At 44.6% G+C, this 12975-nt stretch overlaps 1 protein-coding gene across 3 annotated transcripts in view; it reads right to left on the minus strand.

Moving 5' to 3' along the window:
- Positions 1 to 10893, minus strand: part of Tnc (tenascin C) — a 65357-nt gene extending 54464 nt beyond the window's left edge. The window contains exons 1-5 of one of the 3 annotated variants that reach the window (XM_059254458.1): positions 10333 to 10893; positions 6828 to 8237; positions 5010 to 5273; positions 4054 to 4169; positions 3197 to 3353 (exon numbers count right to left, since the gene is read on the minus strand). In XM_059254458.1, coding sequence (XP_059110441.1) covers positions 3197 to 3353; positions 4054 to 4169; positions 5010 to 5273; positions 6828 to 8237; positions 10333 to 10789 — 2404 coding nt within the window. In that variant the 5' untranslated portion in view covers positions 10790 to 10893. The remainder of the gene's footprint in view (positions 1 to 3196; positions 3354 to 4053; positions 4170 to 5009; positions 5274 to 6827; positions 8238 to 10332) is intronic. The other 2 variants (XM_059254459.1, XM_059254460.1) reach the window with 2 other exon arrangements.
- Between the last annotated feature and the right edge of the window lie 2082 nt (positions 10894 to 12975).

Below are 12975 nucleotides of genomic sequence, written 5' to 3' on the forward strand. Positions count from 1 at the left end.
CGAAGTTGTTTTTGACAAAAAGAACTAGGGCAGGAGTCACTGCTATTTCAAGCCTTGCCCACTTTTGTCTCCTCATCCTGGGTGTCCTGTGTGGCCCTGTGAAACTCATTTCCTGCCCCATCTGCCTTGATCCCATGCTTCCTTACCTCTGAGTATCTCCAAGGCTGTTCTTACGTTTCTTCTCCTGAGATGGCCCTCACTAAACCTCTCCTGTCCATCCTTTCAAATGTCTCTTTTATGTCACAGCCTAGGCAGGATCCTCATCACCTCTGTTGTAACCAAGTATGCACATCTGCCCTCCTTGTAGCCACTACTGCCCTAAGAGAGTTTCGTGACAGAACCCTTATCTCACTGTCTTGTTACAGATGTTTATACAGTTTAGATACATTTAAGATGGGGTCATTCCTTTATTCAGAAAATGATGTTTGGCATTTGTGATCCTCAGGTCATCCTGGGCATTTAATGTGTGTTTCTTATTTTTAAAAGCAGTATAGTCTATGCTTTCAGCATCCACCTAAAAAAGCACTTTTGAACAGAGGCAGCTGGTATTCATGCAGAGTATAGGAAGAGGACCAGTTTCTGATATATTATGAGGATGCTTCATGGTCCATTTTTGAAGTCTAAGTGGTTATGTATCAGCTAGTGGTTAATGAATCCACAAAATCATGAGAATGATGTTATATGTTGGCAGTGACACTGCCTTGTGTTCTTACAGTTACAAGTCAGCCACAAGGCCACTTAAACTGCTAAGGAGGTTGAGTTGTGGCTAAGGATACTGACACCCCCAACTTTGGATCCCTTGAACAGTGAAGACTGACATCACTCTGTGCTGGCCCTGTCTCGTGGTTCTGTGCCATCCGTGCCTCATTCTTGCGACAACTTCATGAGAAAGATGTTATGAAGCCATTTTTTCCAAACGTTGGATCCAAGACTTAAAGAAGTGAATATTTTAAAGTGATAAAGAATGGTGAGGAAAGAATTTAAACTCAGGACACCACACCCTTTCACTTTCATAGGACAATGGATTTCATCGGCATTTACATGTCAAAAATGATCACAATAAACCTCCTTGAGGTGCCAGAGAGAAAGAATCAAACGCATTTTGCAACAAAAAGTTAAGGTCCTTTAATTCTGAAAAAAATCTCAGAAACTTCTGCAAAAGGAACAGAAAAGTGTGTGTCCATCAATGTTGGTATTTACATGTTCTGGAACTTCCAAGGCTGGGCGTTTGTCCTTCCAGAAGCAGAATATAAAGCAGCCAAGCCTCAAATTTGGATTAAAGAGCAAACGGCAGGTAAAAGAAATGCCATCTGTCTCTTCAGCGTGCTTTCCTACAGTGGATAAGCATTTCCTTGATCTCTTTGCTGCCTTGCTGGTGATCTAATGATTTTTTCCTGTCGGTACCTGCCTTGTACCTACCACAGAGAGTTCTTGTCAGGATGATGGAAAACACTTGCTTATGAAGGAGATGGTCCCCTGAACTGGCCCTGAGCTATGCAAAATGTGCAAGCGTCCAAGTGCAAGATGTTCCTTCTTGCCATTCGTCAACAGATGTAAATTTCCCAGCAACCCCCTGCCAACAAGTGTTAATTTCTCAAAGAGCTGGCACATCTGTTCTCTTGAAGAAAATAAGACATATTTTGTACTAAACAGCAATGCAGTATTGTTTTCTCTATTTTTCCTTTATCTTTTTAAAAATTGTTTCCTGTTAAGACAATTCCAAATTCACTTTTAGCCCATAGAAGTCTCTAGTTGTGTTAAATCCTATTCCACCCCAAGAATTTCTGAGGATATTAGTACCAAGTGAAAGCTGTGTGTGTGTGTGTGTGTGTGTGTGTGTGTGTGTGTATGTGTTTGACAATGTGTGTGTAAATTTGTAAATGTGGATGGGAGTGTTTGTGTGTGACTTTATGAAAGTGTGTATGTGAGTATATGAGTTCATGTGTATATATATGTGAGTGTGTGTTTGGATATATGTGTACATGTGTGTGAGTTGTATGTGTTGTGTAAATGTGTATGAGTGTGTGTGTATATATATGTGTGAAAGAATGTGTGTGTGTGTGTGTGTGTGTGTGTGTGTGTGTGTGTGTGTGTTTGTAGGTCAGGTCAACCTTAGGCTTCATTCCTCAGAAACCTCTACCTCACTTTTTGAGACAGGGCTCTGGCTAGCCTTAGTCTGGCCAGCAAGTCTCAGGGATGCTCTTTTCCCCACTCCTCGGCTCTGGATTACATTATTTGTCTGCATGCCTGGCTTCTTATGTGACTGCTGTGGACTGAACTCAGGTTCTCATGCTTGTGTAGCCAGTGTTCTTCTGTCTGAAATATCGCTCTAAGCCCTTCAAGTAAGATTTTGTTTAGGTTTCTATTGAGACATGAAATCAACATTCTGCAACAACCACAGTGTAGTCAAGGCTAGTGGAATAAAGGTTCTAAAGGCAGCCATGCTTGGAGTCATGACCATGACTGTCTGGACTGCATGACGGTAAAGTGATTCACCTTCTCCAAGGCTTAGTCACTATTCTTCATACACACTACCATGAACACATGGCTCACCTCTGTCATGGGAGACTTGGTATGAGCATTAAATGAGATAATGTGGTAGATGGCTTGTGATAATCTCAATAATGTCTCTTTCTGCACCCATAGTTTCTGAGAATGTGACTTTGAGGGACTTCAGAGAGGAGATATATCCATTTCTCTGTCTCTCATACTTGGACTGGACTGAGTATTTACTCTGAGACTAGTGGTAGAAATGCCAGTTTGGAGTCTACTCCACAGCCACACCAACATGCCAACACCCCACAGAATAGAAAATCACCATCTTGTTGTGCTTTGCTTTTGTTTTTTGGAGACAGTGTCTCACTCTCTAGCTTACACTATCCTGGACCTCACTGTGGAGCCCAGGATGTTCTTGAACTCATGTCAATACTCTTGTTTCAGCTGCCAGAGTACTAGGTTTACAGGTGACTATCTTGACTGGGGCCATCCTAGGCCAAGCAGTCCCAGTCCACAGAGATACACAAGTGATCCCACTCAAGGACAAACACCACAGAGCTGAGTCTAAGGCCAAATCACAAACCTGCAGAATTACACTTAAGCAAAATCTCACTGATGCATCTGCTGTGTCAGAGGGTATGCCTTAAGCCAAAAAGCACAATAAGACACAGCTCTATCACAGGTCTTGGGTAATACTCACGGGTTGTGGTCACTTTCTTTAAGCCAGGGCCTCGGGTGTTGTTTTTCACAATGTGCAGAGATATTTCGTATTCTTGCCCAGGAGCAAGGCCAGTTTGTCGGTAAGAGGTCTCTGGTCGCCTCAAGCTTTTGGTGATCTCTTCCTCATCTTCTTTATTCTGCAAGTTGAAAGCACAGTACTAAGTTTCAGAGGCTGTAACAGCCCTTCATTTCCATGCTATATTTATTAATGTCTTTTGTTTCACTTTTTCATTGGGTACCCCTTTGTCTCACAGTAGATTAGGAAGTTTGATGCTGAGAATACAGAGATGGGAAGGCTGCTTCTTGAGTTCATTCTTTCCTCCTGCACACACCTGCACTTACCCTGTCAAATGCCATAGAGTGAGAGCCCCCACTCAAACTATCCTTCGATAATCCAGTGGTTGACATCACAGAACTTGGCAGATTGTCCTGTGGGCTCACAGATAATTGGGAACAGGGCCTGAGTTATGACCAGCAATCTACTTTAGATGCTCTTTGGGGCTTGGGGATATCTACTCAAATTTGAGACATCCCAGGAGATACTGTATGGGATAGACTGGCTCTGGTTCTGTTGCCTCCAAATAGAGATTTGCAAGATGGCACTTATAGATGACTTAATTTACATTCATCTGGACTTTCATCCCTAAGCGCTACACTTTTTCACTTACTAACAGTAGGGGAAAATCAGCTTCAACTATGTATGTGAACACACAAAGTGATAGTGCACAGTCTTCCACACAAAGCTAAGGAAGCTGAGTGACATGAATGTCTGGAAGAACTTTTGATGACCCTGTGGATCCTCTATGTCAAATACTCCTCCTCCTTGGAGCCCCTCACCATATTCCGGAAGATGATCTCCCAAGTCTCGAAAGCAATGTCTAGAGGATCCCACTCTACTTCCACAGATGTCTCCTTGATAGACTTGAATTTTAGTCCTTCGGGTGCAGGCAAGTCTGTAAGAAATAGCACAACTGGGATGTAAGGAGGGCATGCAGCTATGGATCCACTAAACCCATGATGGATAGCTGTCGCTTTGAGGCTGATAATCAGATCTGGAGTCTATTTAAAGGTTCTTCTGGCATGCTGTGTATTATGTGAGGAAATATGAAAATGCCTATTATGACCAATCATATGACTGTCTATTTGCAGTGTCGTATGGTTGAACTAACAAAGCATGCATAGGATTTGGAAACAGACACAGAACAGCATCTAACTCCACCACTGATAACATTGTGACTTTCGACAAGGTTTACACAAAGTGTTGAGATCATTTCTTTTCCTGGGAGAAGGTGGTAACTAACTGTGTCTGCCTTGGGAATGAATCAAAGACTGAGTGATACGTTCCGTGAAGTCTGCTGGCCTGGCTCTTGGCATGCAGTGTAGAGTCAGTAAGGAGAGGCTGATGCTGTTATTACTAAGCAAGTAAGGGCCAGTTTCTAGCCACAGCTTGCTTTTCGGGCATGAAAGTAATTACACCAATGTGAGACTCTTGCAAGAACAACTTGAAGCAGACAGCGAATTTGGTAGAACAGAACTCCATACAATGATGCTAAGATGGCTAAGGTCTACTCTTTCAAGACTGCCCAGGTCAAAGCCCAACTCCATCTTTGTTAGCTGTGGGGTTTGAGATGAGATGATAAACTATTTAGTCTCAGTTTCCTCATAAACAAATACTTCTGTCTCATTGGGTGAAATTTGTTAGTATCTATTGAGCACTAAAAACAAAGTGTGTATAGTGCTACAGAGGTAGGCCAAGGCCTGGTGAGTCTATACAGAATCCTTTGACTACTCACAGGTAGCAACCCTGGCACTGACAGGGATGCTCCTCTTGTTCTCCAAGATGGCGAACACACGGATGAAGTACTCCACTCCTGGCTCCAGCTCCCGGATGGTAGTGGATGTCTGGTCCCCAGGCACACGGAACTGCATCTCCAGGCCATCAGCATGGGTGGGTGTGTACATAATGAGATACTCAGTGACCCGCATCTCATTGTCCCATGCCAGGTTTACAGTCTCTTCTGTTACTTCTGTCACAATAAGGTCTTTGGGAGGGGACACTGGGAAGAAGAAGAAAGGATATTGGGGGTCAAGAGAATACCTCTAGTGCCCTATAGGTTTAACTCCCTTGTCAAGTCTCTTCTATTATTTGCAGTAGAGACTTGAAGTTGTCTCTTCTTCATGTTGCTCCTAACACTCTGGACTCAGCCAGAACCCTGCTATGATTAATCTTTTCTTTTTAGTGGTGTTCAAACCTAGGGTCCTGTGCGTACTAGTGCTAGATAGATTATGCACTTCTGCTCTTGCAGAGGACCAGGATTCCTTTTCCATCACCCACATGGTGGCTCACAACTGCCCATAACTCCAGTTCCAGGGGATCTGATGCCCTCTTTTAACATCTTCAGGTACAGGCTCACATATGGTGCATATACATACATGTAAGACAAACACTAATACCTATAAAATAAATAAATCTAAAACAATATTTAAAGGGGTTCTGTCACATTTCCTGTAACCAAATTCCCCTCCTCTATTTCTTCAACTTGAGATCTTGTATCTCAGCTTCTGTAGTAGCTGGGTTTGTAGACCTTTGCCATCAGAAGTAGCTTTGTAATCCATTAGTCCATTGTCTTCCTGCTGAAATCCCTGGCCTAGAGTTTTGCTGTGCATGTGACCTGGTCCCTCCCACTTTTCCACTTTCTGGGTCTTAGCCCAGACTTAGACCATAGGTACAGGAAAGCATTATCTCAGCCTGCCCTCCTGTGAGTAGCCTTAGAGGGTTCATCTAGCCAGATTCTTCTGTTCCTTAGATGTGAGTGAGGCCAAGAGGTTTTCCTGCCGTTGTCTTCATCAGGTTTGGGACTCACATTTCTTTGCTAAGCCTGCACAACTCTGCCATACTAAACACTTGGACTATTTATTTGTTCCTATATGCCTTTGGAAGATGTTCTCAATCATGATATGCAGATGAGAGAAATAGAGAAGACTGTCTTTGAACGTGAGTGTTTTTGTTCTTTACTGTGTTTTCATTTAGCCAATGTTTCCTGAATAATACTTTATCTCACTGCTTGTGCTAACTGCTGGGAACAGTGTTCCTTTGGGAGATGCTCATAGACCTTGGATAAAGCTAGCACCAAAAGAAAACGTAAGGGACAGGTCTAGTTCCCAGGTAACCAGCAGACTGCATTAATAACTTCACCTTATTTAACCGCAATGTCTATTCAATCCAGCTGAATTATCACTTCCCTTCAAATGGAAGAAGTTTGTTTGCTGTTGGTTTAAAGCCAGAGCAGAGAAGGAAAGGAAGCTGGTACTTAGAAAAGGGCATTGGATGGTAGACTCAATATAGATGAGGTAGATAGGTTTAAGTACCAGTTCTGAATCCTTTTGACAACAATATCACTTGTCTGAGCCTTTGAGTCCAGATTGCCTTGTGCCAAGATACTGACCACAACCCCTTAAAGGGTCAGAGAAAGAGTGTGTGTTTAACAGAAATACACTAACAGGATGCATTAAAAAAAATTGGGGTGTTGATAAATCTAAAGATGGTTCTCTGATAGGCATCCGGTATGTACATCATCAGGACCACCTGATGCCAGCTTGCTGATACTCACCCTCAGAGCAGTCTTCCCCCATGTAGCCTTCATTGCAGATGCAGCGGCCTGAAACACATTGTCCCAGATTGCTGCAGTCACTGGGACACGAGCGTTGCCCACAGTCCAGGCCTGTGAAGCCTTCATGACAGATGCACTGGCCATCCTCACAGCGGCCTTGGCCGTGGCAGTCACTGGGGCACCTTTGCTCTTTGCAGTCTTTGCCAGTGAAGCCCTCATGGCAGATGCACTGGCCATTCACACAGCGGCCGTGACCATGGCAGTCCTTGGGGCAGGAGAGCTCAGCACAGTCCGGGCCGGCGAAGCCATCCTCACATATGCATTGCCCAGCCACACAGTGGCCCCGCTGGCTGCAGTCCCGGGGACAGCGTCGGTCTCTGCAGTCTTCCCCAGTGTGGTCATCATCACAGACGCACATGCCGTTCACACAGCGGCCATGGCCGTGGCAGTCATTGGGACAGCTCATCTCACTACAGTCAAAGCCCTTGAAGCCTTGTTCGCATGCGCACTTGCCCTGTACACAAAGGCCCCGGTTGTGGCAGTCATTCGGGCATCGCTGTTGGCTGCAGTCTTCTCCAGCGTAGCCCTCATCACACACACACTGCCCATTGACGCAGCGGCCGTGCCCGCTGCAGCCGTTGGGGCACTGTAGATCCCCACAGTCGGCCCCTGTGAACCCGTCATCACACTCACACTGCCCGTTGAGGCAGCGGCCACGGTGGTGGCAATCCGCAGGACACCGCTTTTCACTGCAGTCTGCACCGGCAAAGCCCTCGTCGCAAACACACTGTCCCTCCTCGCACTGGCCATGGCCCTGGCAGTTGTTGGGGCAGGTGAGCTCACCGCAGTCTTCGCCCGTGAAACCTTCCTCACAGTAGCAGGTGCCGTTGACACAGCGGCCGCGGTCGAAGCAGTCATTGGGGCAGATGAGCTCACTGCAGTCCTCTCCTGTGAAGCCCTCATCACACACACACTCGTTCTCTACGCACCGCCCACGGTTGTAGCAGTTGTTGAGGCACAGGGGCTCGTTGCAATCATCACCAGCAAAGCCATCTTTGCACACACACTGGCCGTCCACACACATCCCGTGTTCCTCGCTGCAGGGCACCGGGCAGACTTCTAGGCCACAGTCAACCCCGGCATAGCCTTCAAAGCACACACAGACTCCATTCACACACCTGCCCTGGTCGTTGCAGTCATTGGGACAGGCCAGCTGGCTGCAGTCCTCACCCGTGAAACCCTCGTCACAGACACACTGTCCGTCAAGGCACTGGCCTCGGAGGTTACAGTTTCCGGGACATTCGGGCTCAGAGCAGTTGGGGCCTTTCCAGCCTGGTTCACAGACACAGCCACATCCTTCGGTGCTGAAGTTGCCTCGGCCACTGCAGAAGGGCCTAGAGTCCAGACGACCTGCAGGGAAGATAAACAGGTACTTAGCAGAGTTCCGCCAGAGCAGTTTCTTGGTACTCACATGAAAAACCCTGACCCAAATTCAGCTGCATCTTTAGGCATCAACTGGCTTGGAGAGCAGGTGCTTAGGGGAGACAATAAGAAGGAATTCACAGCCGGGCGGTGGTGGCGCACGCCTTTAATCCCAGCACTCGGGAGGCAGAGCCAGGCGGATCTCTGTGAGTTCGAGGCCAGCCTGGGCTACCAAGTGAGTCCCAGGAAAGGCGCAAAGCTATACAGAGAAACCCTGTCTCGAAAAACCAAAAAAAAAAAAAAAAAAGAAGGAATTCACATTCAATCTACACTATCATTAAACCTACTGTGTCTTCTCGCTTGCATCCCCCCCCAGGGGGTTGACAGCTAGAAAACAAATTGGTTTATTAATAAAGATAAACTTATTAAAATTGCCTTAGAAGCCTAGCATCCCACAGCACTCCTTGCATAGGGCAGTCAGGTCCACTCTTGAAATTGTTATCAATCTCCTTTCTGGTAGAGTTTTCTAAGTGGTAGAAACAGATACTCATTTCTGATTTGAAGTTAAAGCGTCTGTAGTTCCATGAACCTTGGTAAATGGCGTTAATTAACTCCAAAGCAGCAGAACTCCTGGAATAGCTGCACAAGAGCTCAGGATATCCCTCAAGGAGAGTGAAGACACCCAGGCACACCCAAAGTCTATGTCCTTCTTTTCATCGAGTTATCCTGTGACAGTTGGTCAACTTTTCAAATCCAGTTCTTAGATTTACAGAAGGATGTTGATATTAACCCTATCTTAAAGGATTGTTTGGAGGATCATACAAGACAATCACAGTGTCGGGTGCATAGAGGTGTCTGTATGTACCAGCCTTGACCAGACCAACTTCACATCATCACACTGTGTTCTATCACATTTGAATACATTCTTCCCGATTTCCCACAGACTCAGTACCACCCAGGCAAAAACGTGCATCTGTAAGAACATAGGACTGTGGAAGATCATGTTAACTCAGCAGGACCCTGAGAATCTCACTGCCCTCTGGGGCTTTTGATTCCCTATTTGTACAATGAAGTGATGGGGCTACAGCAGTCTCTTTGAGAGGGTACCCTTGGGAGAAGGAGTGGTGTGTTATTCTCAGACATTTTAGGGTAACTAAGAGTTAGATTTCAGGGTCAAACATGTTTGACTAAGGTATAATTAAAGTGGGCACTGGAGAGACAATGGCTCAGCATTTCAGAGTACTTGCTATGTAATCACGAGGAGCAGCGTTCAGATCCTAGTGCCCAAGAGCTGTGTGTCTCATACATGCCGATAATCCCATCTCCTGGGCGAGTAGAAACAGGGGGATCACTGAGGCTTGCTGGTTTCTAGCTTAGCTGAGAAAATGAGAATCCTAGGTTCAAGGAGAGATGCTACCTCAAATGAATGGTCAGGGAGTGATAGAGAAGGATTCCCAAAGCCCTCTTCTGGCCTTAGTGCACGTATACAAGAGTGCATACCTGTAAACACACACATATGTACACACAGTCACACACAGACATACACACATGGAAATAGTAAAATATTAAATCTTAATACTTAGATTTGTTTATTTTATTATTTTGTATGTAGGAATGCCTTGTGTGCATGTGTGTGCATGTACCACTTGTGTGCCTGGTGCACGCTGAGGTTAGAAGAAGGTGTTGATCCCCTGAGAGTGGAGTAACAGATGCTGTGAGTGTCCATGTAGGTGATGGGAATGGAACCTGGATCCTCTGGGAGAGCAAATACTCTTAACTGCTGAGCCAACTGTCCATACCAATAAATCTAAAAGATACAATTAAAGTAAAATAGGGCCTCAAGAAGCAGATTTTTTTCAAAAGCTGGAAAATTGGTGTGAGAACTATTATTACCATGACTCTTCCAAGAACATAAGAGAGATGGTTGCACTCTCCACATTTACCTGACCTAATTTTTTTTTAAATGAACACCTTGACTGTCTAGTTTCTCAGGAAACTATGGTTAGAAACCACTCATAGATTCTTTTCTGCTCATCATTTTTCCCATTTGCACAGAAACAGGGCAACCAATCCTGGCTCTTACCTTCTGCAGGTTGGAGACAACAGCCTGTACCCATGGTGCACTGCTCCCTTAGAGAAGATACCAGCATCTCCAGCTCCTCCAACCTGCTCAGGAGCTCCTTCACATCCGGAGCTGCAGCACAGCCACAGGCCCGGCGGGGGATGTTGATGCGGTGTGTGAACACAATCTGGTTTTCTCCATTCACTGTGTGTTCCTGGAAGCTTCCACTGGACTCTGGGGTGGGGGTTAGGTCTTTCTCTCCATTCACTGACTCCAGATCCACTGAGCACTGAGAGCCCATGGGCAACTTGATGTTGTAGACGTGGTTGAACACCACTGGCTGATTCTCCTCTGGCAGGGTCATGTTCACTCCACTCTGTCGCTTGTGCCGGATGACTTTCTTGATGACCCCACCTTCAGAAGTGTGGGCAAGCAAAGCTAGAAAGATGCCTGGCAATAGCCAGGTCATGGCCCCCATGGTGGAGGTTGGATTGGCTAGGTGTCTTTAGATCTGTAGGCTGTCTTAACTTCTAGTAGGATTTGATATTTAGATGTACTCAATAGAATACAGTTGGATGTCCCCAATCTTCTTGGAAGAGCAATCTATATAAACAAAGGAAAACAATAGTTATTTGTGTCTACCACTGATGCGCACTGTGGAATGGCTGCAATTCTGGGTAAAGTTTCATTTAATTTCTCAGGTGTCTGAAGCTTTTATATCCCCCTAGAAGAATCTTGCAAGTTTGAAGGAATGATGTTATGCATTATTCAACGTTCATAAATGTAAGGTGACAGCAGAGAATAGAAAAACATAGCAAAATGTTAGAATAAGTTGGGCATAGGTTATTTAATTTTCCCCCTTATTTCACTTTTTACTGTGGAAATCAGGGCCAATGGCAGGGTTAAAAGACTGATGTAATGAGAACATTATGTAGAAATCATTCCTTGTCTCCTAGTATTAACAAGTCATACCTTCTGAGGGAATTTTTATGGTGCTGTGAAGGCTTGCAGCCCCAGGAGATGTTCAGTGACTCCTGATTGTAATTACTCAGTCTCCAGGCTGAGGTAAGCACTGCTGTTTCTCTATCATGGGAGACAGAGGGGAAGGCAAAGGACTCAGAGGAGAAATGATGTTTTAATTCCAACTGCTTCTTCCTAGTCACATGGCTCTTACATAGTGTTTAATCTTTTCACCTCAGACCCTCTTCTCCTTGATTTATCTTTTCAGAACATCCCACAGTCTTGGCTTTAGAAGAACTTGACAGAATACTTTTGAACCAGGTGTCCAAATTAAGAGATGTTCATGAGCTTTATGAGCTTCAAACTGACCAGCACAGACAGATTTTATACTGAATTTTCTATAGCAACCAAAGTTCTGTGGGTGGTAGAAATAAATATAAGACCACGTGTCTACTCTTTTGGGACTTAGCAACAGAACTAGGGAGAAAATGGAATAATTCCTTCAGTATTTAGGGAACAAAGAAAAATAAGAATGCAGGTGATTTGTTTTCTGGGTACAGGAGTCAACTGCTTATGACTTTGAAAAACAAAGGAAGTATCCAAAGAATGGCAGAGTATGGGTTATTGGAAAGGATGCAATTTATGTTGAGACGTAAATAGTCAGGATTATATGAGACGGAGTGTGGAGAAAGATATACCTCCAAGTAGTTCTGACTGCTAAGCTATCTTATTTGTTTGTCACATAGTCACTCATACGCATAGACATTCAGATAGGAGAGGGGAACTGTCAAAGGTGGTTGAGAAATTACTGTGTGAAAAAATTAGTGCGTAGCTAAACTCAGGCTGGTTTTAAGACTTACAAAATAATGACTTATACATACATATGAGAGTAATCTACAGTTAACATAAAGTTACCTACGGTTTTCTTTCACTATGACATGTGCTTGAGCTATTGGTTGAGACCCTAAAGTAAGAATTAAGGACAATGTGGGAAGAAGGAAGCTATTTCATTGTGTAGTTGAGAGATCCATAGAGGAGGATTACCTGTCACATTAGCTCACGGTGCTCTGAGGATTGGGGATGCTTCTGTGATTTGGGAACAGTTAACCACATCTTCAGTGTTATAGAAGACACATCTAAGCACTTTCTGGCTCAGTAACTTTGGTAAGGTATTTATTCTTTAATCCATGACCTCATTTATAAAAGAGGGGTCAAAACAATTTCAAAGATGGCTCAGTCAGTAAAGTGCTTGTCATGAAAACACAGGACTTGAGTTTGATCTCCAGAATCCATGTAAAAGGCTGGGCATAAGAGTACTTCCTTGTAGATCCCTGAGGCTCCTGCCTAATCCGCAAGTTCCAAATCAAGTAAGAGGCCCAATCTCAAAAACAGACAAACAGACAAACAAAAAAAACCCAAAACCAAACAAACAAATAAAACACACACACACACACACACACACACACACACACACACACACACACACGAAGTTCATGGTCCCTGAGGAAATTGAAACTGATGAAAGGCATTTGAGGTTGACCTCTGGTTTCTGCACCAATAACAACAACAACAACAACAACAACACACACACACATATATCAGAGAGAATCAAGGACTAGAGATCTGTACTAAAGCTTGAGTATGTTGTCTGGCCCATTGTAGACACTCAGTCATCAGGACATGGCATTCTGTTGCACTCTTGGG

Source organism: Peromyscus eremicus, chromosome 2, assembly GCF_949786415.1.
Source record: "Peromyscus eremicus chromosome 2, PerEre_H2_v1, whole genome shotgun sequence".
Lineage (NCBI taxonomy): Eukaryota > Metazoa > Chordata > Mammalia > Rodentia > Cricetidae > Peromyscus > Peromyscus eremicus.